The sequence below is a fragment of the Harpia harpyja genome, chromosome 18, assembly GCF_026419915.1.
Source record: "Harpia harpyja isolate bHarHar1 chromosome 18, bHarHar1 primary haplotype, whole genome shotgun sequence".
NCBI classification, from domain to species: Eukaryota; Metazoa; Chordata; class Aves; order Accipitriformes; family Accipitridae; genus Harpia; species Harpia harpyja.
In genome coordinates, this window is record NC_068957.1 from 22,973,803 (window position 1) to 22,997,583 (window position 23,781).

Here is a 23,781-nt window from a genome sequence, read left to right on the forward strand (position 1 = left end):
TCTTCAAAATAAAGTGCTTGTTTTAAAATAGTTGAAATTATATTGATTGCTCACTATTGTGGCCTCCCACTCTTTCAGGTGCAATGCTTAATTTCCAAAGTACAGCTGATAATATGAAAAAGCTACTAATAGAACTGTCCATCCCCAGAAAAAAAATATGGCTATAATAAACAAATACCTAACACAGTAAGAAGTGCTGTAGTGGTGCCCTCTGCCCCAACAATCGAACATGAAATCTGATTTCCTTGAAATTACAGCCTGAGCTGGCTGTGGTCTGGACCTCCTTATGTTCTGCAGCCCCAGTGGCTTCTAAGTTCAGTATATGGGTCGTACCAGCTCTGCTAACAAGATATCATGTAACTTTATCGATGTAATTCAATGCAATGTCTGAAATATAATGAAGAACATACTTATTCTGGTTTCATGACGACCTGTCTATTTCAAGAGGATTATCTTTTCCTACATCCAGTCCAAAGTTAGTTCACTACTTTATATGTCCACTAAGGATTTGTTACTTTTTATTATCAGGAATATTTGTTCTAATGCAGCATGTACACAAACACTTTGGAGGTGCACATAAATGTATGGTTTTGTCCTCAGCCTTCCCGTTACCAGAAACCTTTTGTGACTTTTACACAGAAGGCAGACACACGCCACAGAGCAATCTTAAGATATTCAAAAGATCAAATTAGAAAAAAGTCCTGAATACGTAAAAATGCCACATAAAATACCATCCGCCTGTGCTAGGTATGCTCCAAGGCTTCCCCATAACTCATGCTTTCCTAAGGCCACTGGCCCAGGAGCACAGACGCGCAGAGCATCGCCCTGCAAGCACCTGCGCTCTCTTGAGTTGTCCTCTTCTTCAGAAATCAGGTTATAAAAAGCAAAGTCAACTGATGCCATAAAGGCTGGATTTGCTCTTTGACAGCAGGAGCACACATTGTTGTCACAACCAAGAGCATTTCTGGTCCTCTCTGTTCTTGACCAAAACAAAGGTTCTGGAGCCAGGGCCGTGGATGTGACTGTGTCACTCAGTATTTCAGTGATATGTAACATCCACCTATGGGCAACATGACAAACTCTGAAGTGTAGCACTGTTAGTAACCCCTAGAAAAGAAACCTGTATTTTATGAAGTGCAGCTTCTACAAATTTCCTGAAGGTCTTCCTCAGACACAAATATTGCAAAACTTTCAAAATCACCAATTAATCATTTTTGTTATTAATTTAAATTTTTATCCATTGACTTTGGTTTAAATCAAATGCATGAAATATGCCAAAACTGTCTTTTCTTATAACACACACCTGTTCTGAAAGCAGAAACTGCTGGCATCTAAGTAGCTTCCTAGTGGAGAAGTGTTTGATGGTAGTCTTTGTTGTCCTTGCTAGAACGACATGTCTTTTTTTTCAGTAACATCTACTGTCTGTACAAACAAAAGTTTCAAGCGGTGACAGTCTAAGACTTAGTGGATGAGTTCAGACAGAGAAAAACCTATTCCTTCCCTACATGTATGCATGGTTACACACTTGGGCACAAACACAATTTCTCAGGAGCAGGTTTGGTGCTTACGGCTGGCTCGGAGCACAGGCAGGGAGAAGCTGAAGCCCTGTCAGCGCATTCCCAGCAACCTCAAGGATTTCTGTAACATGAGAAGACCATTCAGCAACCTTTCAGGATGCATATTTTTCAGATCTTACTGCTCGTAATGAGGACTGAAGGCAAACTTATTAAATAACTCATAGACATTAAGAATGTCACCAACTGCAGTTTTCAGGTTAATGACTTTGCATCAGAGGTATTACGAATCAGAGAATTCAAAGGGTCAGTTTTAATACAAGTGCTAACTCTAAGGAAAAGATTCCCAGACCTAATCCAAAAGCTTTCTTAGGTCACTGGGTGCCAATCAGCAATTTTTCTCCCCTTTTTATGCCTTTCAAATCTGATATAGCTCAACAAGATGGACCTACCTAAGACTCAATTCACAGTACTGGAGGAAAAGTGGAAATGGTAAACTCTGAAGAGACAACCTGACTTTGGAGAGTAGCTACCTTATTTCTGTCTTACCTTGTTCTTATTTGCCCATTTTATTCCATGAACTTACATGAATACCTTACTAAAAAATTTCGTCCAAAGCCTTTTTAGTAAAGAAAATTTCATTATTTCAGCATGTTTATATAGACTCGTAATTTGTAGTATTTAGACAGCAATACATTAAAGTCACTGAAATCTAATAAATAAAACATATTAATAAATTATAAATCAATGTAACAAACTGTCTTGGTCCGTCTGCCAAGATAATTATGAAGCAGGTATTTTACTCTTCAGAAAAAATGCATTCTTAAAAATTATTCTGCAAATAAAGATCTAATATAAACTTAACGTAAAAGATGTGACCTTGGAATACTTCACTAATATCTCTTGCATAACTGCCCTTGTATTTATAATCCTTTGAGCAATGATTAAACACACAATCATAATGATTATGAGTCTACATACTTCAAAAATTAAAGATTTACCATGACTTTCTATTTACATATATTGTGAATCTAAGTGTTAGTAAGAGTTTGCCTTAGTTGCATGGGTTTGGGGTGGGGTTGTTTTTGGATTGATTGACTGACGAAAGATCACATATACTCTTAGGCCACCCTTTTAACAGTTGTCAGCTCACTCGCAGGTTAAATTTAACAACAAAAAAAAACTTGTGGAAAAAGCCTTTACCCAGAATAGAGCACTGTGCTTGTTATCTTTCAGTATTCTCAGAGGACAGAAAATGTAAAAATATCTCCGAATTTTCCAGTGAACATTTGTACTACGCATGTCACTTAAGGTTTTTGGAAAAAGACACCCTTGCAACCTTTAAACCCATGTATTACTGCATCCACTGCTTATGAAATAACCCCCGGGTCTCTAATATACACACTTAGATACCAAAAGGAACATGACTTTACTTACAATTTGGGGAGTTTTTCATGTATCTCAAGAGGAGATTCATGAGCACATTCGTGAAGAAAACTGCTTTTTTTCTCATTACATCTTTAACATGCAAGTATTGATACGTCAAAGAAACAGCATGGTGAATATTTGAAGTGTTGGCACCTATCGTACACTTTGTATACACGCTGCATGGTACGGCTTCGTACTCTTAGTTCTCTTTCTTATTCCTTCCACTCTCCATCTGGATGCTTTCAGATTAATTGTTGGAAAAGTCCTCTCTCTGGAGGACCCGCCCCACCACCGGGGCCTGTTGCTGTTTCAGGTGTTATGCACCTGCTCGTTCTCCTCCCCTCACATCCTGAGTAACCCAGTCCTTTGGCAATGATTAATTTAAACAGCATAAAACCTCTTTTCTGCTCATGAAATACAATAAATAAATATAGTTATTCTTTCATTACCGTAGTCTCTGGCCATCTGAAAATATTTCACTCAGCTGACAGAAATGATGCAAAATTCCCATTTCCTTGAAGTAATAAAGGGAAAGGTGTTCTTTAATAAAATGAAAAGGGATAGCTGCCAGATGCACAGTTTTGGAGACTACCGTCTACTGGAAACATGAGACATAGCCCTGTCGTGGTTTAACCCCAGCTGGCAACTAAGCCCCACGCAGCCGCTCGCTCACATCCCTCACAGCGGGATGGGGGAGAGAATCAGAAGGGTAAAAGCGAGAAAAACTCGTGGGCTGAGATAAAGACAGTTTAATAGGTAAAGGAAAAGCTGTGTGCACAAGCAGAGCAAAACAAGGAATTCATTCCCCACTTCCCATGGGCAGGCAGGTGTTCAGCCATCCCCAGGAAAGCGGGGCTCCATCACATGTAATGGTTACTTGGAAGACAAATGCCATCACTCCAAAAAACCCCCCTTCCTTCTTCTTCCCTCAGCTTTACATATGGAGCATGACATCATATGGAATGGGATATCCCTTGGGTCAGTCAGGGTCAGCTTTCCCAGCTGTGTCCCCTCCCAACTCCTTGTGCCCCCCCAGGCTCCTCACTATCACTTTCTCAACGAATACGGTCTTTATTTCTACTCAGACTGCTTGAACAATGGTTAAGTCTGAAGATACTGATCATTTATGAAGTTTTCCTATGGAATTTTACTCTGCTTCGCTTGGGGTGGAGTGCCGCTCCAGCGCCCCAAACACCCATGTGAACGCCCGGTCAAAGCCCGCCGTGGTCCCCCCGAGCCCACCCGTCCTTCCTGCACGCCGCTGAAATCAGGGCAGAGGGACACGGCCGGCGTGGGCCCGGCTCTCACCAGGGCTCAGGAGGAGGAGGAACAACAGCACTCGCGCAGCCCGTAAGCGTGCACCATTCCTGTCTGGAATAATAACCAGCAGTATTAGCCGGGGAGCAAACTTCCAAAATATCAGGCTTTGGCCAAACTCTGTTCCCACTGAAGACATCATGAACATTCCCATTGATTTCACTGTGGCAAGAGCTGGGCCAGTGCCTTTTATTACTCCATCCTATAGGAGGAGTTTGAAATATTTCTTGTCATGCAGTCAAACAGAATAATTGTACCAGCATTTAAATCCAACTGGAAGGCATGGCCAAATTCTTTTCTGCCTCGTTTAACCTTCCTAATGCCAGAATTCATATGGAGGTTTCTGTAAAGCCTATACAGGGCTGTGTCAAACACAATCCTTTCCCATACAATAGAGACTTTTTCCAGGATATATACTGAAGCAGATGAATTTAAAATTTAATTTCTGTGAGCAGTTGTTCAGGTAAAATGTAACTGCTTAAAACCAGACATAGCAAGTAAGCACAATCAGGAAGAATATGTGTTTTAAGTTTCTGTAAACATTTGGGGCTATGTTCTGTTGGGGATTTTCTAACTCTGTTTCCTTTCACTAGCAATTTCAAAATAAAGTACAGATTACTCTTCATATGGTTTTCACTCACACCCTGACATGGATGCACAGGCAAAACGCTTGTGCGTCATAATGGTTAAAGACATTTGACAAAAATATAAGAATGTATTTTGTATAAAAAACCCCCTCCAACTACAGACCTATAAAGATGTTTGACTGTGTTGTCCAAAAATGTTAAGCCTGACCATACTTCCTAAAAAGATGATAAAGGATGCAGAGTAATTCAGATTTAATGGCATTTCTCCTTCAAAAGGTTTAAAGGTATGGTCTGTAACTGGGCTCTAACCCCTCTGCACTGAGCGCACCACTAATTCTTCAAATTCTGCCCCACCAACATATGCAAACAGCTCAACATAACTGGAACAACCTCATATTAACTGTCTTTTAAAGAAAAACTGTTAAGCTCTATTCTCTTCAGCCCTAATTACCTTGAAATTACTTTGATGAGAACAAAGTGGCACATTTTTGTCTGGTACTGAGATCACTTAAAATGGGACGTGGAAAACAAAAATTGTATCCTGAGGGATATCACAGTATTTGCCTATAATCATAACAACAACTTTTATTGTTTTTTATGCTAAGATTTCACATAAGTAGTACTACTGCTAAATTTTAGTTACGTAACTTTTATTTGTTGCTATCTTAACTGATACAGATTGCTCAGATTTGTAAAGTTATATCAAGGTGTATAACACAAAACTGTGTTCAATATATGCCTTCAATAATTTCTTTGTTGTTTGAAAACTTCCAACTTACAGCAAAGCTGGCATTTTACGGCCTGCAGAGCTATAAATCATTTTTAAAATCATGATGATATTACTCAAAACAGATGTGAAAACATATGTTTGCCACGGTTGTATAAACCGCTTACTTGTCATACTTAATAAATGTTGATACTTTTATTTTAACTGCATTCTTTCTTAATAACTTTGAAAATCTTTTCCATGGTAAATATATTTTGCCTTAGTAAAAGTAATGGCGGGTTTTGAAAAACAAAGCTTGTTCTGTATACAAATCACACGTGTATTTTTTGCTGAGCAACCCAGCACAGATCACGCTCTTCAGTGACTGTCCACATCTGACTATGAAAAACATTCAACATATTTGAGGTGCACCAGAGCCCAAAATCATTATACACAAGAGAATAATAATACTATCATGAACAAAGAATCTATACGGGAGTGAGACAAATCATTGTGGAGCAACAAGACTTGTATGGCGTGACAGAAAGGCCCACCACACACAGGCTGGGGATTTTTAGAAGCAGAGTATCAACTCTGTCCTAGTGGTGCGGTCTATCAGTTATTGGGTGCTTGTATCCTATTAAACAGAGATTCCTACAGGATCCGTAAGATAGGTCTGCCACACTGCCAAATGCAAAATCAGCTTGGAATTGTTGGATATACAGTGTTGGTGCCTTTAAAACTTCAGCATTTGTCCCACTATAATATCATCAAAAGGTTTTGGTTCTGGACCTGTGGGACTACTTGAAAATTACATCTACCTGAAAAAAGAAGTAATTTCTCATTCCCACGTTTTCAGAGAAAAACTTGACCTGTGCAGACCAAGTAGAAAACCAGAAACTTTATTCTACCTTTAAAATGATAATTTAAAATGTCTCATGATTATCAAGCACTTTTTTCTGATGCAGGTGAATCTCCGAACACTAAGTTCATCCTAAAAAAAATCCCCTAAGTGCATGCAGAAGTTAACACATGATGTTTCTCCCAGTACGTAATTAATTAAAGAAGATAATACAATGCAAAAATGTAGACCAGGAAATGAATAAACCTATACAACTTTAATCTTAAGGTGAACTATGGTACACAAAATGTTAGCCTCAGATCTTTGTGATTTCGTACATGTTACAAGGAACATTCAATGATCACGGGAGCCTGGGAACTGGGTTCACAGGTGGTGGGGTTTAAATTATTTTCATGCTTTTGGGGATTTCATTATTGTCTTTTCTGATTCTTAAACTGTACCTTCCTTCATCCACCCTGAGTGACAGGACTGCTACTACCAATAACTACATGATTTGCATCTTCGAACCCCATAGGATATGGAATTGTTTCACTGAAAAATGACTAAACATGTGGCAAGACACCATGCACAGTTCAAAAAAATTAAAACCAACTGCACTTTCAGATTTAAATACTTGCCTATGTAATTACTACAGAAATGTAATTTTTTAATCTTAGGAATGAAGGTATGGTTGATAACTCCTTAGCCTCTGGTGTTGGTCCGTAAATACCAACAGGAGTCATGAGGGAAGGATTTAAGCATGATGATCCAGACAGAAAATTATCTCAGAATGGCACAAAAGGGCTCTTTTGGGGTTCATGAGGAAAGTGCTTAAATGCCTAGAGAAACCAGTGAATAGAAAACAGCTTCTTCTGCTTTCAAGAAGAGAGAGAGTCGAGTATGAAAATCCAAAATATAAGGAGAAAGTTTCAGGCTCTTCCTACCCATGACTGGATCAGTCATGGGTGTCTAAGGAATAGAGCTGATCATACAAAATCATGAATCTGCTCAAATTATTTTATGTAACTCTGGAACCACAGGGCACATGGAGCCTTCAAATTCTCTTTTGAGTAGCTCATAAAATTCACTATACCTGTGTTTTTAGTTTTCTCAGAAAATACATTAAAATCACCTCAATCAAAATATAAATCAGTTTGCGTTTTCATTTATGATAAAATGTTCATATTTACAGCAGACTTATAAGCACATTTAGCTTATGTTGTCCCCTCTTTTGGTCGCTTCCTTCTCTTTCTTTTCCTTCACATCTTTTTCACTCTGAAACCTTAATACCTCCCTCAGTATATGCTTTGCAGTATTTTTCCAGTATTCACTTACCTTCAGCTTTCTTTTATTTCTTTAACTATATCCCATCTTCTTTTATCGCAGGCACTCATTTTGTACGGCGCTTTCTGTACGTACTGCCAGAACAAACCTCTCACCTATTAGTATGATTTATTTTTTTTTGTTATATTTGCAAGGAAACAAAATGGTGGCTTCTTCCTCAACGTGCAGCCACAGATGCCACACGCTCTCTGCCACTAGAACACCTCCCCAAGGCTTACCTGCATACACCAACGTATTCACTTGCTGCAGTACCCAGCAATCACTGCAGGGAGAACCGAGCAGAAGAGGCATTTCCCTGCCTACAGGACAATCGCTACCAGCCAAACATCGCTTCTTCCCTTGCTGCCTCTTTACTTGTGAGGTAATGTAATTTTATTAGACACAAAAAATGGCTTATTTCCCTCACCTACGTACCAGCATTAGAGTAGTCTGCACACACATCCCCTGGAGGCAAAGAAACAATACCATGTGACTAATCAAATATTTGCTAGGAACTTCATAAATAATTGAGCCAAAAGACCGGCAAAGTATTAGCCCCATACTATATAAACAGAGAGAAGCAAAGATCTGATTGTTTACACTTCCTAAGAAGAACGCCATGTAAATTCACTGGATACATTATTCATTGCCATTAGGCACTTAGCTCTCTTAAATTTATAATATAATGCCATTGCATATGCAGAATACCAGAAAAAGGAATAAAACACATAATAAGTGTAACTAAACGCCTGAGATGGAAAACAGTCCATAATTTTACCTTTCTCCTTTTGTATTTTTTTTAGGCTGGTCCCAGTTTCTTGATCAATGAGCTCTCCTTCCCTGCTGTTGGTCAGCATAGCTAAAAAAAATCAGAGTGCACAGCTATGTAACGCTGTCAGTAAAAAAATGTCAGAAGAGTGGAAAATATTAAATTATATTTCCTCTTTGTCAATATTTTGGTATTTTAACATTTATTTATACTATATAAGTTCTAAAGCAATTGACCATTTTTGTTGCCGATAATCAACCATTTCACTGTCCCAGTTCAGCACTTAGAGCCAAGTAAAATATGCAGCAAAAGCAAATTTGCTCAAGTTGATTAAACAAAGATACCAAGTTAGAACCCAAATTACTACCGAGATGAATGTGATTTCTTATGAAACGTTCAAATTAACTAATTAGAAAAGTACTTCAGAGAAATCATTCTGGGGAAAAATACATTTAAGGATTTAAGTATTAGTAATTATCTATAAAGCAGCAAGCTTAATAAAAATACAGATTGACAGATAGTAACCCAAATTGATAGATGACAGCGAAAAAACAATGCACTGTAGTGTTGAAAGAAATTCTTTACTTAACATCTGCAAGATCAGTGAGAGGTGTTAAGTTTATGATTTCAGGATGCCTATTTTCTTTGCCCTTATTTGATAAAACATCTCCTTCTCTTCAATTAACCAATTACAGAATACAAAGTTACTCCAGTGAGGATACTTGTCAAAAACTTCATTGCCGCATTACAGGGAGAGCTTTTTTTTTTTTTTTTTTTAAAAAACTATATATATTCATGTAGATGCAAAGTATATATACATATCTTTACAACAGAAAGCATTAGACTTCAACACAGAGAAATGTTTGGTTCAACATAAATAAAACCTAGTTTTCTTTAAAAAAACTTTCAGCACTATTTCTAGAGCCCAGAGGCTTGCAGTGTGTGCTACTACTATTACTAAAACAAGTTACAGTAGCTTTCAAAAGCTACAGTGAGGACAAAAGTCCCTTTTTCACTGTTGCTATAGGAATTTGCATTTCTTGTCCTGTGTATTCCTAGCCCTATTTTACGTATGAAAAAGCTGAGGGGAATCTACTTTCTAGTCTCTGCCCTGTGTATGCACATGTTTAGGCAAAGTAGTTCAGGTTCTGTTGACTAGTTTGTGTAGAGCCAACCGTGCTATGTAGCGCCATGGTGCTGCTGCACGGACCAGTCAAAACGGCAAAATCCCAGCAAGCAGCTGAGTAGTTGTTTGATGGGAGCGAAGTCTACGCTGACTTACATGGACTGCACTGTTTTTGTAGTTTAAATCTAGCTCAGCAGTGCCTGCATGGGCTCCAGTCACTGTGAAGACAACAGTGTTGACATACACTGACGTGAAGAGATGTTAATTGACTTGCCCTAGATCCCTCTTCGAAGCACCAAGAATAGGACCTAAACTTCCTCTAGACTGAATTAGCATTTTAAACACAAGATCGATAATGCACAGGCTGAGAAAGCTGTGGTGGAGAGACCAAAAAAAAATGAGAAAGTCCTCAGCCTCATGGTGATGAGGGAATGTGTGGGCATGAAGAGGTTTTTGGAACAGAAAAGCCATCACAGAATCTGTGACTTTTCTGACACACATGTGAAGAAAAAGATATCTTGCTATTTTTCAATTCCAGGTGCCTTCAAAGGCACTTTCTTTTTCTAGCATGCAAGAGAAGTTGGTCGTACCAGAGAAGGGGTGATAGCTCCTGTGCATGCGTGGATACTGGCACAGAATGAATCTGAGGGGCTGGGCTCTGCATAGTGATGCACCTAATAAAACAAACTACGGTGATTAATTTTCTGGGTTGTTTTAGCAAGTGAGTGCTTTCCTGAGTTTCCCAGCAAAGAAATATTTGCCTCAAACTTCTAAAATTCTTGAGGTCAGTAACTGCGAAGGGGTGTGAGGCTGCAGAGCACTAACCAATTCTGTCTGGTGTGTTGTCCAACTGGGATGGCGAGCTGGACACGCTGCTGCTCTGATGGGAGGAAGCGTGGCTCCCAGGCCGCTGACTGTCTTCTAGAGACGGAGCTGGAGAAGGGCTGTCTTGAATCCTTTCCTTGAAATAGAAATAAAACAAGGTCTGTGCAATTTGATTCATGAACTTCACTGCAGTTCAATGAAAAAATGAAGTTGGCTAAAACAGCAATAACAAATGGTCCTTCTGAGATAAATAGTGAACAGAATTCACATCGAAAAAGCAGTATTGTCTTCAATAGCCAAAAAGAGTATAGCCTTCTACATGCAATGTATCTGGGCACAGCTTTTCATCCTTTGTGTCATGACATAGCATTTGCCACCTTTTATTTTTTCTTGGTAACTTTTTATTTTCTAGCTTTTCCACACATAGGAACATAAAGAATGTGGTAACTTTTTATTTTCTAACTTTTCCACACATAGGAACATAAAGAATGTTCTTTCCTGTTGTTTTCACAAACTCCTTTTAATCTACAGATAGTAAAATTGACATATATGAGTCACATTTCAAATAAACAATTTAGATTAGGACTAAACTGTCACTAAATGCAGTCAAATCTGTAAACCCACTAGAATCTGTACCTGAATAAACTACATAATATCTTCTCAGGGTAGTGCTCAGACAAGCTGTGGCACTGGTAAGAACCTCACTTTTGCATGAAAAGCACCAGTGGCTAACAAAAGTAAGAATGTGCTTGCAAATTCTTATGTGTATATTTGCACACAAAACTTTGATATTAACTTCTCATTTAAATATACATAGTACTTTACATAAGGAGAAAAAAAAGGATAAGAAATTATAAAAATTTAGCAAAATGAAATTATGCAGCTCTGTGTATCTATACTTGCAGACTTGCCTGAAGATGCCATGGAATTTTCATCAGTAAAAATCTTTAAGAACAGGCTAGACAAGCGTGGCATAAGTAATAATTCATCCTGTCTTGAGGAAGGCAAGAGATTATATGACCACTTGAGATCCCTTCCAACCCAGTGATTTCACATGTATAATTTTTCTGAATTAATTCACAATTCCAGTACTCTTCATTCCTGTTGCCAAGACCAACAAAAAATAAGAATCTTCTAAAAGGGAAGGATCATGGCCTGAGATACTCTAGATATTCTTATCTTAAAATCCCTTCTATGTTTTCAATCCTCTGTTACAAGTCCTTTAAAGTGTAGATCCAATGGAGAGACACTAACAAGGAGATGCTTGAACTTACAGAATTCCAGAAACTGCATCTTTGGAGCTGCCCGCATCCCTGGCAATCAGCTGTTCCCTGGAGAAACTCAGAACTGAAATACTACTTTCTGTTTTTTAAAAAGGGCAATCCTCTTGCCCCCACCTCATTAAAAATCACAATTACAGTGTAATCTGGAGAAGTTGTCTCAAAGGAAATTTGCAATTTTTCTGCCTTTCTAACCTATTTGCAAAGATTTTTCATTAGGAGTATGCAGTCTGGCTACTTGGTGGCAATTTACCACGTGCTTTTGAAAATAAACTCAATAGCATCTTAACTTTATTTATACAGTTTTTCCTATACAGTATCCTAAATGAGTAATATAACTTTAGGAAGAGGATGGTAGATTCTAATAGTTTTTCCATGATCAATAGCTAGCATAATAGCTTCTGTTCATAACCTATTGAGGCAATTCATTAATAGCACTAGCAGTTAAGTGACATTTTAAGAATATTCTGTTACCCATTGAAACCATCTCTCTAAACCACACTCATCTTCGTATTTACAGATACAGTTGAGAATGATGCAATGGGAATGTGAGACTGGATCTTCCTAATAGCAAGGGGTAGCATTTGCCTATTCCAATCACACCAGCTGAGAACGTAGCTTTGAATGTGTTTTTAATAGGATAGTTATTGTACATTAAATAACAACTGAGCCTCAAAATCATGTAACAGATGTGTATCTATTACATAGCTGTTAGTCCTCAATGGATCTGTTTCCACTAATTATCTGTTATTTAATGAACATACAATAACTAAGAAATCTTAAAGGGAGACTTTTAATTGCAGTATTTTTGAATGCTAATTAAAAATGTTTATTAAATTTTAACAGATATGAATGTTATTATGCTGAGTCATAAGTTCTGAAAAATTTGAAAACTGAATGGCTTTAAACAAACAAATTTTCAAATTCTGGGTGAAAAAAGTCAAAATCACTGATCTTAAAGTCTCCTGTGTTTTCTTCTTCTCAATCTTCAGAGTGGTTTTACAGGTTGCTGAGATGAGCAGAAGAGTAATAGAGAGTCATGACTTACTCTGTGGATGGGTTGCTTATTAATTTACTTTTAAAAGAAGTCACATTCTTACCCCAAGAAGTATTCTCCTAAATAAATGATGAATCATATACATGCAATCCTGAGCTTATAAATACTATGTATCTTTTACCTTTGTGTAAATAATGGGTTCCAAATAGGTTTCTGCTAACAGGCTACAACTCTGACTGTAATTTTATTTGCATGGATTTCAGTTTTAACAGTCCTCTTTGGCACTATTTCTTCTCTTTTTACCACAAAGAGTACTCAATTTACAATTAAGATATCATTTTGAAATGATTACTTTTACAGAAGAGTACATAGTTTAAGCAAATTTCATTGTCTATTGCAACCATGAAAATGAATAGCCAAGGAGAGGACATGCCAACTGTTCTGCAAAAAAAACTATGAACAAATATGACTATGAATTAACACTTAGATATCACACAAACAGCCATATATGTCATCTTAAATGGGAGTTATCCGAGTAATTCAAAAGCTGATGATTTGGAAAAGCAAAGTATTCCAGCTCCTTCTGGTAACTGCATTTCCCATTGTCTCTTGCTATAAAATAATCTCTGCTTCAAGTAATTTGTTTTCAAACTCAGGGTCTTGGTTTGAAATGTTCAGGCAGAAATAAAAGTGTCAAATAATAATGTCATTCTTAATCACACAGTGAATCACTTCCTAAGAGAATTAGGTGATTATGTCATCTAACGTATTAGCATTTACAAAATTGTACATATACAGGGAAGATACACTTTCCCCTATAAGCAGCAAAGGAGCTGAATTTTTTTCTGTATCATATGTGCTACAAATGAGGATAGAGCATCATCATGTAAGACTACATATGGATTGAGAAATTGTCTATTTCTAAATGTTTGTGTGGAAATGTAATGCTGAATTTCCCCTACTATAATGAATAACACCATGAACAGACTTTTTTTGCAAGTAAACAGATCCATTTTTCAGTCCTGTAATCAGTATGCATCTATTTAGCTACTTAACAGCAATGTGCTCTGGTTCATTAGGTAGCTACTGTTGTGTCTCAGCCTAGTTAAAATTTCACAGCAAGTTAATCTATTTTATTACAAATGAGAACACAAGTGATAATGTCCTCACCATTTTCCAAACACAGGGTTAACAGTATTTGTAACAAATCAATGAGGGCATTTAAATAGGAAAATTGCAAATCTAAAGCCTTAACATTTTTTTTACACGTTGATGACTTCATTTTATTTGTCATCTATGTATTTTACAACCTTGTTACTTTTCATATATTTTATTTTTTTTTCCCTCTTGAAAATAGCTAAGTTCCCACCGGCACACTGCTGTGCAGCCTGGTTCTACAGTAGGTACACTCACAGTAATAGAGAAGCATTTCTAAATAAAGTCGTATTTTCTCCATTTGTATTTCTTCCTATTTCATAAATTTGTGAGTTTCATATTCTAGGTTATAATGCAATGAATTGTATATATAAAATTTACAGATTGTGAGAATCTTGTGAAAAATGAAAACATTTCTCAAGATCTCATCTATTTATCTAACTATAGTACCTACTTTATCTTATCTTTTCTCTTCCCTTTACAGAGCTGTAACATAAATTCTCAAAAAAGACTTTTGCCGTATTTAATCCTTTTGAAGGGTAATATATTTCTGTCTCACTAAAGACCAGTGTCTTGCTTGGGCTCAGAAAATGTAGCTACGAAGCTTGACATTGTTAATTTTAGTTTTGATTTAGGTTATCGGCACTGAAGTCATCAACGCATCCAATTTCCAGATACATCCTTGATTTCACCTCAATATCCCTTTTCTATCCCCTGTGAGGTAGTATTCCATACAAATAATATGAAACACTACATAACAGTTGCATCCATACTAGTTTTATTTGAAATATATATGAACAGCTTATCTATTTTTGACATAATCATCTTGACCTTAATTCCTTACCTCTGATTTTTTTTTATAGTATTGATCTTCATTTTGTGTCAAGAGTTGGAGAAATGATGCTGCTGGATTTTCCTTTATTTTTCTTTATTCTTAGTTCTAATCTAGCTGTAATTACTCTTCCAAATGTTAATCTATTAATGAGTTCCTAGAGGATTTAATGGCATTTCACTGCTGACAAGCAGGTTTTGGAAGTTTGTCCGAGTCCTGGATATTTTATTCAGACATTTATCTTGATATTTCGTATTTAATTGAGGTGCTGCTTCTGTACTCTACGGGGCTCTGCAGTAGCAGGAGAGCTGGAATTCACCAGACCTCACTAATGAAACCAAGAGGAAGGAAAAATGGGGATTCTGCTGTCTTTAGATCTAGACTAGAGTTTTCAACTTTTGTAAGAAAGATTCAGAGCCGATGACCACGTTGGAAAAACAGAGTTCATAGGCTCTGGCAGAATAAATTTTCCAATGTTAATTTGCACACTAGTTCCCCACTGGAATGCTTATTGTGCCACACCTCAGTCTCCCAGTGCTTACGAAATCACTATCCAGATTCTCAAAATGGACTACACAGTTAAAAAAAATCTAGAAACCACCATCTCATTTTTCTGGAGGGATCTGTGAAGCCAGGAGCAGTCAGCCAGTAGACTGGCTGCAGACCTCCTCACCTCCTCTCCAAAACCACCACAATTTCATGCCTGTGATATTGCTGCTTCTATCTCCCTGGCTGAATTCCATCTTCAATAAAGAGAGAAGAATAAGAAAACACAATTTCAGTTAGCAAAGAATTGAATTGCTAACCATTTTTTTTCTTTAGTTAATACTAAGACACATATTTCTTTCCAACTGACCTTAGGTGATAGTAATACTAATTGAATTCTAATAACAAGTACATTTTAAATAGTGTTCTAAAGCTAATGCACTATTGAGAAAAGCAATACATAATTGGCAGACTTCTCAAAGAAAAAGAATAATCCTGACACAGTAAGCAGGAGCTGTGCTAAATCCGAAATGATGCTGGACAATGGCCGACAAGAAATACAATGGTTAGAGTTACTGTTTCTGGGCAAGAGAACAGTGGTTAGGTTTGTATTTTGAATCATCTCAGTCTGGAAATGGGTACACGCAAAGAGTATGGATGACTTGTTGGTCTTCTGAGCTACTTGTAGTATCTCCAATTGCTGTAAGAACTGGAGATGAACAAGGTAAACAGCTGGTCTAAAACTAAGATAGGATCTGTATGTCTGAAAGCCAGCTGGATCCCATTCATCTTTTGCAGTGTATCGGGAAGTCATTCACTTAAAATATGCACTTTGCCATTTAAAATGCAATTTTTTTCACTGCGTACATATAGTTGTTTCAGCTGTAGTCAACTGGCAATTACTTTCCCACCAAATTTAAGAAATCATAAAAACTCTTCTACATTTAGTGATTTTTAATACCAGATGTTCACTTGCTAATTCCATTACCTTGTGACTACTTCCTATCAATTCATTAATTGCCAGCTGCTCAGCCAAACAGAAAACCGCAGCTAATCAGATGGTATTGGTAAACAGCCAAACAAGAGCTTCCTTCTTCACCATTTCTTAAATTGGCAGTCACTGTGAAAACTATGGCAACCTTCACTCGTATATTAAGATTTTACCTTTACATTTTACTTTGAACCTGAAAGTATAATATTGACTAAAATTGGAAAGGATCTTGCAATGGAAACTTTCTACTTGTACCCCTCCTATGAATTGTTTCACCCAGTGCTGCTACTGAATGAAAGAAAGGCACTCCCAGGACTAATGATGATAATGCTCTATCTAACCTACTTTATACTATATTAGTTATTAAGTACAAATGCAAATGACTAAGCCAATACTAAAAAGATCTGAGCCAGAACTAAAAGCTAGTATGTGCTTGACCTAACAATATTCCCTTGCAAGCTTTGCAAAAAAGAGATGTACTTGCTTCTTACTGTATTTTTTTCCACTTGAAAGTTTAAAATAAGTATTCATTGCTTATTCTTTAACCTAGCAACTAGGTGTCTCGGTGTTAACAAGCAAGGCATTCTTGGCATTGCAGGGAGAGGGATATGCCTGCCCTCAAAGCAGGAGAGGTGAGAAGGATATTTAATGCAATTTGCAGGGACCTGAACATCTCCCCATGTAGTAGTTTTTCTGTATCACTGAATAAAAAGATACAAAACTGCACAAAACTGCACACTCACTTCTCCTTTGCTACAGATACAGCCACAAAAATTAGCCGTATAAGAAACAAACTTAAACTACTCTTGTCTCACGTGTCACTCCCCTAACATATTCTAGTACCCATTTCAGCAATAAGCTGCCAGCAATGAACACATGCTATGAAACGGGACAGAATAAATCTAATAATGAGAAAAATAACACAAATTTTATGGAAGTTTTATTTTATAAATCTTGTAATAATCTGGAAACATTTCAGAATGAATTGAATGCACAGAGAGCTATGAAATTAAATGTTATAAATTCTGTAACAAGAAATGTTTCTATACTGAGAAGAATCGTTTCAGAGTATTCCGAGATGGCCACATTTTTCTGGCTGTCAGGTAAATATTATGAATATGAGTTGTACAGCACACAGAAAATAGCACCTCTCAGCAATAATTACACAGCCCATCTGTATTCTCTTTAGGGAATTTAAAATCATGTCATATACATCCTTTACAAATGCTTTAACAATCCCACGAAATCAGGAGATGAACAGAACACAAAGAAAAGGAGACTCAAAAATCTCTACTGCATGTCTAGATCACACTGTACAAATACTGCTTTGTTCTCTTTATCAGTAGACCAAAATATTCAGACAGAAATTGTGTAGAGTTGATGTGAAGTACAAGATTTCAGTTTTCCTACCAAAATAAAACATTGCATTTCACCCAAAATGTCCCCGTTTTTTGGGGGTGTGGGGTGTCTGGGGGGGGTGGGGTGGATGGGAAGTGCGTGGGTTTTGGTTTGTTTCTAAAGTACATTGGGGTGAAATTCTGAAAGAAAGATGATTTCAAATACAAAAATAAAAATGCTTTATTTTGAGGTTTTTTTGAAGCAAAGCATTTCTATTCCATTTAAACTTCTTTTCTCTGGGTTTTCCAGCTGCCTTCAAAAAATGTGCCATTTATTCCTTATTGGGACCTGGACAAGAGCAGAAAGAATAAGAGAAAAAAGAATAAGTAGGAATACAGCAAGCATGAGGGAATGACGATAGAAGAAAAATGGGGAGCAGGAAACCAATTTGCAGAAATACTCCTACTCAGGAGAAGCACATCTCTCAGTGGCTCAGAAGAGGTTGTTAGAGAGCCAGAAGGAAAGGGAGAGAGAACGATGAAGAGAGATGGAGGACGAAGGGTGAGACATGAGGAAGAGGAGCAAGGACAGCGCAAAACACGTGGGGTGAATAGAACAAGAAGCAAGGAAAAACTGGGAGAGAAGGGTAAAAGAGCCTCTCAAATCTCTGGGATAAAATTTTGCCTCATTACTCGACTATCAGTACTCCTTTGATATCTAACACAAAAGGGAGCACCTTAAGGCCCCTGGTTTGGATTCGGTTCCCACAATCTCAAGCCCACCCTATCGACAGTATCTCCCGCCAACCTTGTTCCGAAGGACACCTGGGAAAGTGGCCTTTCAGTGAATATACAAAGACTCACATAGTCACGGCACCAGAAACTTGGCTCTTGCCAGTCCTCCTTATACTTTCCTAACCCCAAACATCCCCCTCATCCCCTCCCGCCTTTTGGCTGCAATTGTGCAAGCTAATATGTTTTTTTAGTCATATAAGCCCCTTCTGGCTTAATCTGTATAAATTGAGACTTTAGGCTTATGACACTACCTGATGCCTTTATTGTACGTAGCCTGAGGATCTGCAGCTTGAGGGGTCATTCCACTGTGGACAGAACTGTTATATGGGCACGGTCCGATTCTGAGGTTCAAAAGTACTGTCAATGAACAGATGAGCTATTCCCATTTTTGCTGTGACACCTCTTCATGTGAGGCCTCAGCTCCTTTGGACCCAATTTAATTTAAATGATCTGTTAAGATTTAGGTGTGCTTTCAGCATTCTATTCAATTTGTGTTCTCAGCATAGATCTTAACAGCTCCTTTATGAGAAACTGTATAATATGCTGTGATTCCATATTAATAGTCATATTCGTCACATAATTAGTCATATTCACTGTAAAATAAAACTCTTAATGTTACATAGTTACTGCTCTCTGGAGTCGAGTTGTTCTACAAACTTCAGTGAAAAATCCTTTCTCTTTTGTATAAAGGGCCCATCCAAACTTTGCTTCTGAAGACCCAAAACTATCATCACTGAGTAGATTTTTCTGAGTTTCAGGAACAAAATTACTGGATGACAGGAAACCACTACTTTTATTCACTACTATTTCTAGCCTAAACCATGATTCAAGTGTACTGCAGCTAAGTTCCACCCCAGCCTGGTCCTCAAGACCAGGCTGGCAAAGCATTTTAAACCTAGGCCAGTAACTGGATTGCAGAGTAGGCGCAAGAGGAAGAGAGAGGGTGGTGAAGTCAGCCTTGCTGTCAAATTCTGTTTTTGCCATGAGACCCTCAATTATACAGATTCTTCAGAACCATTTGAGACAAGTTCCAAACAGAGCAAACTCTTTCAGATGCGCAGTAAATGCCTTAAAGACTGCATTTATTACAGGGGCACTGTCAGAACCGTAGCTATAGCACTGCTAGCGGGTGCTGCTATAATCACATCAGATCATATTATAGATGGCTAAGAAGGTTTTGTGAGCTTGGCCATTGTGCCTGCCTAATTTATGGTGTTCCTGTCAGGAAGAAATCAAGTTTCATAGTTATGACATTTCTTTCTGGAGCACTAAATGTTAACTTTGCTGATCATGCATATCTTGGTAGAACAGCTTATTTCTAAATGGCAAACGTGATATAAAAAGCATAATGACTTCATTCAAAACCTTTATAAAGCAGCTGATTCTCACACCTCTAGAAAACAGGCCAAGTGGTATTTTAGTCATCAGAGTATGGAAATAGATACATACTCAATATATTCGATTCATTTCGCCCATTTTAAGTAACGACATGATGCTGGAGTTGCAGTCTATCTAAAACTAGTAATTTTTTGTACTTATTAAATGCACTGAAATAATGTCACATAATAAAAGTAATACTGCTGACATGACAACAGCAGCAATGCTTTTCTTTTACACGTTTCATTTTGTACAAGGATTTCATCTTAACTGGTCACCATTCAGAGCTAGATGATTGTACATAAGGGAAGGAAAGGACAAAAGGAGCTTCACACTCTCTGTAATAAAATTCATCTACAGTTTCAGCACTCAAAACAAACGATAGAAAGATGCAGCATCACTTGACAGGTTTGAGTAACACAGCAATGGATGCACACTTTACCTCTGTCACATTAGCTACTGGTGTATTTTCCTCTACATCATGTAGAGGAAATAATTCCCACTAGAGTGCTGGTGAGACCTACTGTTGCTGTGGAGATATTGTGTATCCTCTAGTGCAGGTGTTGGGGAAAAAATAGCTGTAAATGAGTAACTAGCAACAGCAAGGGCCTGCTAAAGAGCATCCTTAAACCTAACCGTTTGCAAAAACTGTAGTTTATATTACAAAGAACTAGCGTTGTTTACAAATACATATTCAATCCTCATTTTGATGTACTGACAGCATTCAACATATAATCAAAGCTTATGCAGTCTACTTGCTGCTACAAATATTCTACTGCTGTATTTAAGTTATAGTTTTCTCAAGAGGTCTCTGAACAGTTATAGAAAATGTTACTGAGTGAAACGAATGGAACCTCAATTAATATCTAACAATTCAGTGACTTGTATTAACTGAGGGACAGTTGGACATCAGAGATAGCACGTGTCCCCCACCCAGTCAACAACTGTGCAGATACACTGATGATAAGAAGTTTTTATAGATCTCAATTCTGAATTGTCTCTAACTAGGGAACCACCCCACCCCACTCCTCAAATTCTACCGGCCTCCCAGAATCCAAGAAAACAAAATAAACACAAAATCAAACTATTAAGAACAACATTTGCCCTAGTTTGGAAGTGGACTCTCAGTAAAGAAGAAAAACAACCTGAGGCAATTTTGGAGATGCTCAGGGCCAGGAAGAAAATCAGAAGAAAAACAAAGACCTCCAGAACCTCAGCAAGAGAGACACGTAATATTTTATGATACTGTAATGTGACAAGAGAGATTTGCTTTCTTCCTTGAATGTATGTTGGTATCCGTAAATAAAAGTATGAAAAACAAACATGTGCTTGTGTACTACTAGTTTCTTTCCCTGCTTGATGTAGAAACAAAATTTCCTGCAGCAGCAAGCTGTGACAAGATAAAGTACAATCCTAATTTATTCTCACAATTGGCCTGTAATATTGGCAACAGTAACTTTCTCAATGATAAAATAATTATATTTTATAATTAAGATGTTTTACAATAAAGATACAAGAGATTAAGTTCAGCAAATCAGTGAAAGTTATTAGAATAAGGCAACTCAGAACTTTGGGATTCCAGTATGATGGGGATACATGAGTGTAAATGAGCATAAATATCAAAATAAAGAGACATGTACTTTCCAGAACAGATAGCTCTATAGACTCATATACTTAAAACCAAAGAAAAATGGACTAACTACCTTTCAAAGCTGACAAAAATTTAATTTTGACAACAAGAAACACACACATGCATGCAAATAAACTCAAAAGTTAGACTGACGAAAACTTTTCATTTTTGCTCAATAGGAAGAGGGCAACACTGTGTTTTAGAGAATCCCATAGCACCAATCCTTCACATACACTGATCCTACATCCTTCTACTTTGAACATTTCTTGTCTCAACATATTTTTAGTGTGTGGCAGGACTTCAGCTCTCAACACAGGCAGGAAATTTTCTTAACAACCTGCTTGGAAGAGAGTATCAAAAGTATAAACACGTTTTACCCAGCCAGAAGGAAATGTAGGTGTGGCTACCGGAGATGACAGTCACTAAGGTACTTCTGATGATGTTCTCTGCTATTAACCTGTTCTGGAATTGCACTGCACTAGAGTTCCTGTTATGTTCTATAGCATTTTCTTTTAAGCATAACATTAAGTTTGATTTTAAACAACATTTTAGAATAGCTTTTGAGCTTTAACAGATGCAGCACTGCTTATTCCCCTACCCTCTAGTGAGTGTTATTATCTGTTTTTAATTACATTACAGATTTGTAGATAGGGCAGAGCATCTTAACTTCTTGACTGTACTCGTGGGTATTTCCTCAGACTGAAGCACTGTCAGGAACAGCAGACCAGGTGTGCTATAGGCAGTATAAGTATAAGCTCATTGCCTCTTAGTTATCTTCCTTAAGAAAGTTACTGTAAATGTTTTTGTTAGCCACAAAAAGCTGTTTTTTCTAAGCCTCATAGATGACTCTTACCTTTATAACAGAGGCCCCTGCCCTGGAAAGAGGACTGTGCATTTGGGCTGCTGCAGCCATGTTAGCTATTGTATTGAGGTGGTTCATCTGATTCATTGCCATTGCGACCGAAGCGGGAGGTAGGCTGACGGGAAGCAGAGGGTGGGGCATCATCATAAACGGCAGGTCTATCCCTAAAAGAGAGCATGCACAGGTTATATGTGTCAGTCCCTCACTTTATAACCCAACACCTTAATTTTTAGAGTCTATATTCTACTGGAACACCGACTAGTCAAACTCAATACTATTATGCATTAGTAATTTTGATGTTACATAGAGGTTAATTGTCTTTGCATTCCAGAAAAGGCTGTCTGGTTTGTATTAGGGAAAGAAACATACAGCTGTGAAGTAGCACAATATTAGCAAAATGAATATATAACAGTGCGTAAGTTCAGTGATCTCTTTATTAGCAGCAATAAAGACAAAACCACAAAACATGCAGATATTTGCATGTTTTTCCAATACATCCGATGAATATTTATTAATAATTTTATCTGACAACATACTCCTACCAAGTCCTCTTACTATTATTAGTTCACATACACAGCAGTCTGAGACTAGATTTTTGTATTAGGACTATTTCTTGAATACAGGAAGCTGTGGGTTGGACTGTAGCCACTACTGAACTACCGTACAGAAGGTCTGGGAACTGGAACATGTAACGAGAGGTTAAAATTGTTGCCAGAGGTTTTAATTTCCAAAAAGTCACTTTAAATTGTCTTCTGCTATGGATATAAAACAATTTAAGAAGGTATGAAATTCATTTGGACCAACTTGCAGATCTTGACATTGCCAAAAAGGTGATGTTACTGCTAGCAAGAACTGGATTCTCATGTTTCATTAATATCTGTTTCAGCCTGTGTATTACTTGCAGTATTTAGTAATGACTACAATGGAAAGCAAGACCCAGACGCCAATTCACTGAAAGAATTGTTTCAGGTTATTTTGCATTTAAGAATTCGTTACAGAGACCACTTGAAGATAGTTACCTTTGGGCATCCAAAATTATTTTTTCAGAAAAAATAGGACTCATTCTGCCAGACAAAATGTGTTATCATTTTTCTAAATGAAATTTAGATTAGAAATTCTCATTGAAAAATTCAGGTACAAGTAGTAAATAACATAATCATATAGCTAGTCAGAATCAGAACCACATGCTATTCACATTAATTATTTCTAGAAGTTTTTTAACTTTTGGCTCTATCGTAACTATTTTAAATGAGAAGGCCAGTCACCATTTTGGCGTATGACAGAACCCACAATAAAAAATATCATTGACTGATATAGCTTATGTTATTCCACCACAATTTGACTGTAGCAATATAAAAACAGGACTGCGCCCACCACAAAAGGCAGAATTGTATATATTCTGAGCTCCCACACTATTTCTGTTTAGCTTGAGTATATCATGATCAACAACTGTGATGTCTTATGATTCACTATATATTTTATATGATGATCCATGCCAATATTAATTATCATAGGTAATAAGCAAAGCCCACATACATCTCCCTTCACTTTAAACCATACTGACAATCCCTTCAGTGCTTACATCCATAAGCCTTTGTTCCCC

The 23,781-nt window shown here is 37.4% G+C and overlaps 1 protein-coding gene across 4 annotated transcripts in view; it reads right to left on the minus strand.

Moving 5' to 3' along the window:
- The window catches only part of DACH2 (dachshund family transcription factor 2), a 314,287-nt gene that overhangs the window by 47,106 nt on the left and 243,400 nt on the right, over positions 1-23,781 (minus strand). For all 4 annotated transcript variants that reach the window (XM_052813355.1, XM_052813357.1, XM_052813354.1 and 1 more), the window contains exons 5-7: positions 22,170-22,342; positions 10,437-10,572; positions 8,495-8,575 (exon numbers count right to left, since the gene is read on the minus strand). In XM_052813355.1, the coding sequence (XP_052669315.1) occupies positions 8,495-8,575; positions 10,437-10,572; positions 22,170-22,342 (390 nt within the window). The remainder of the gene's footprint in view (positions 1-8,494; positions 8,576-10,436; positions 10,573-22,169; positions 22,343-23,781) is intronic.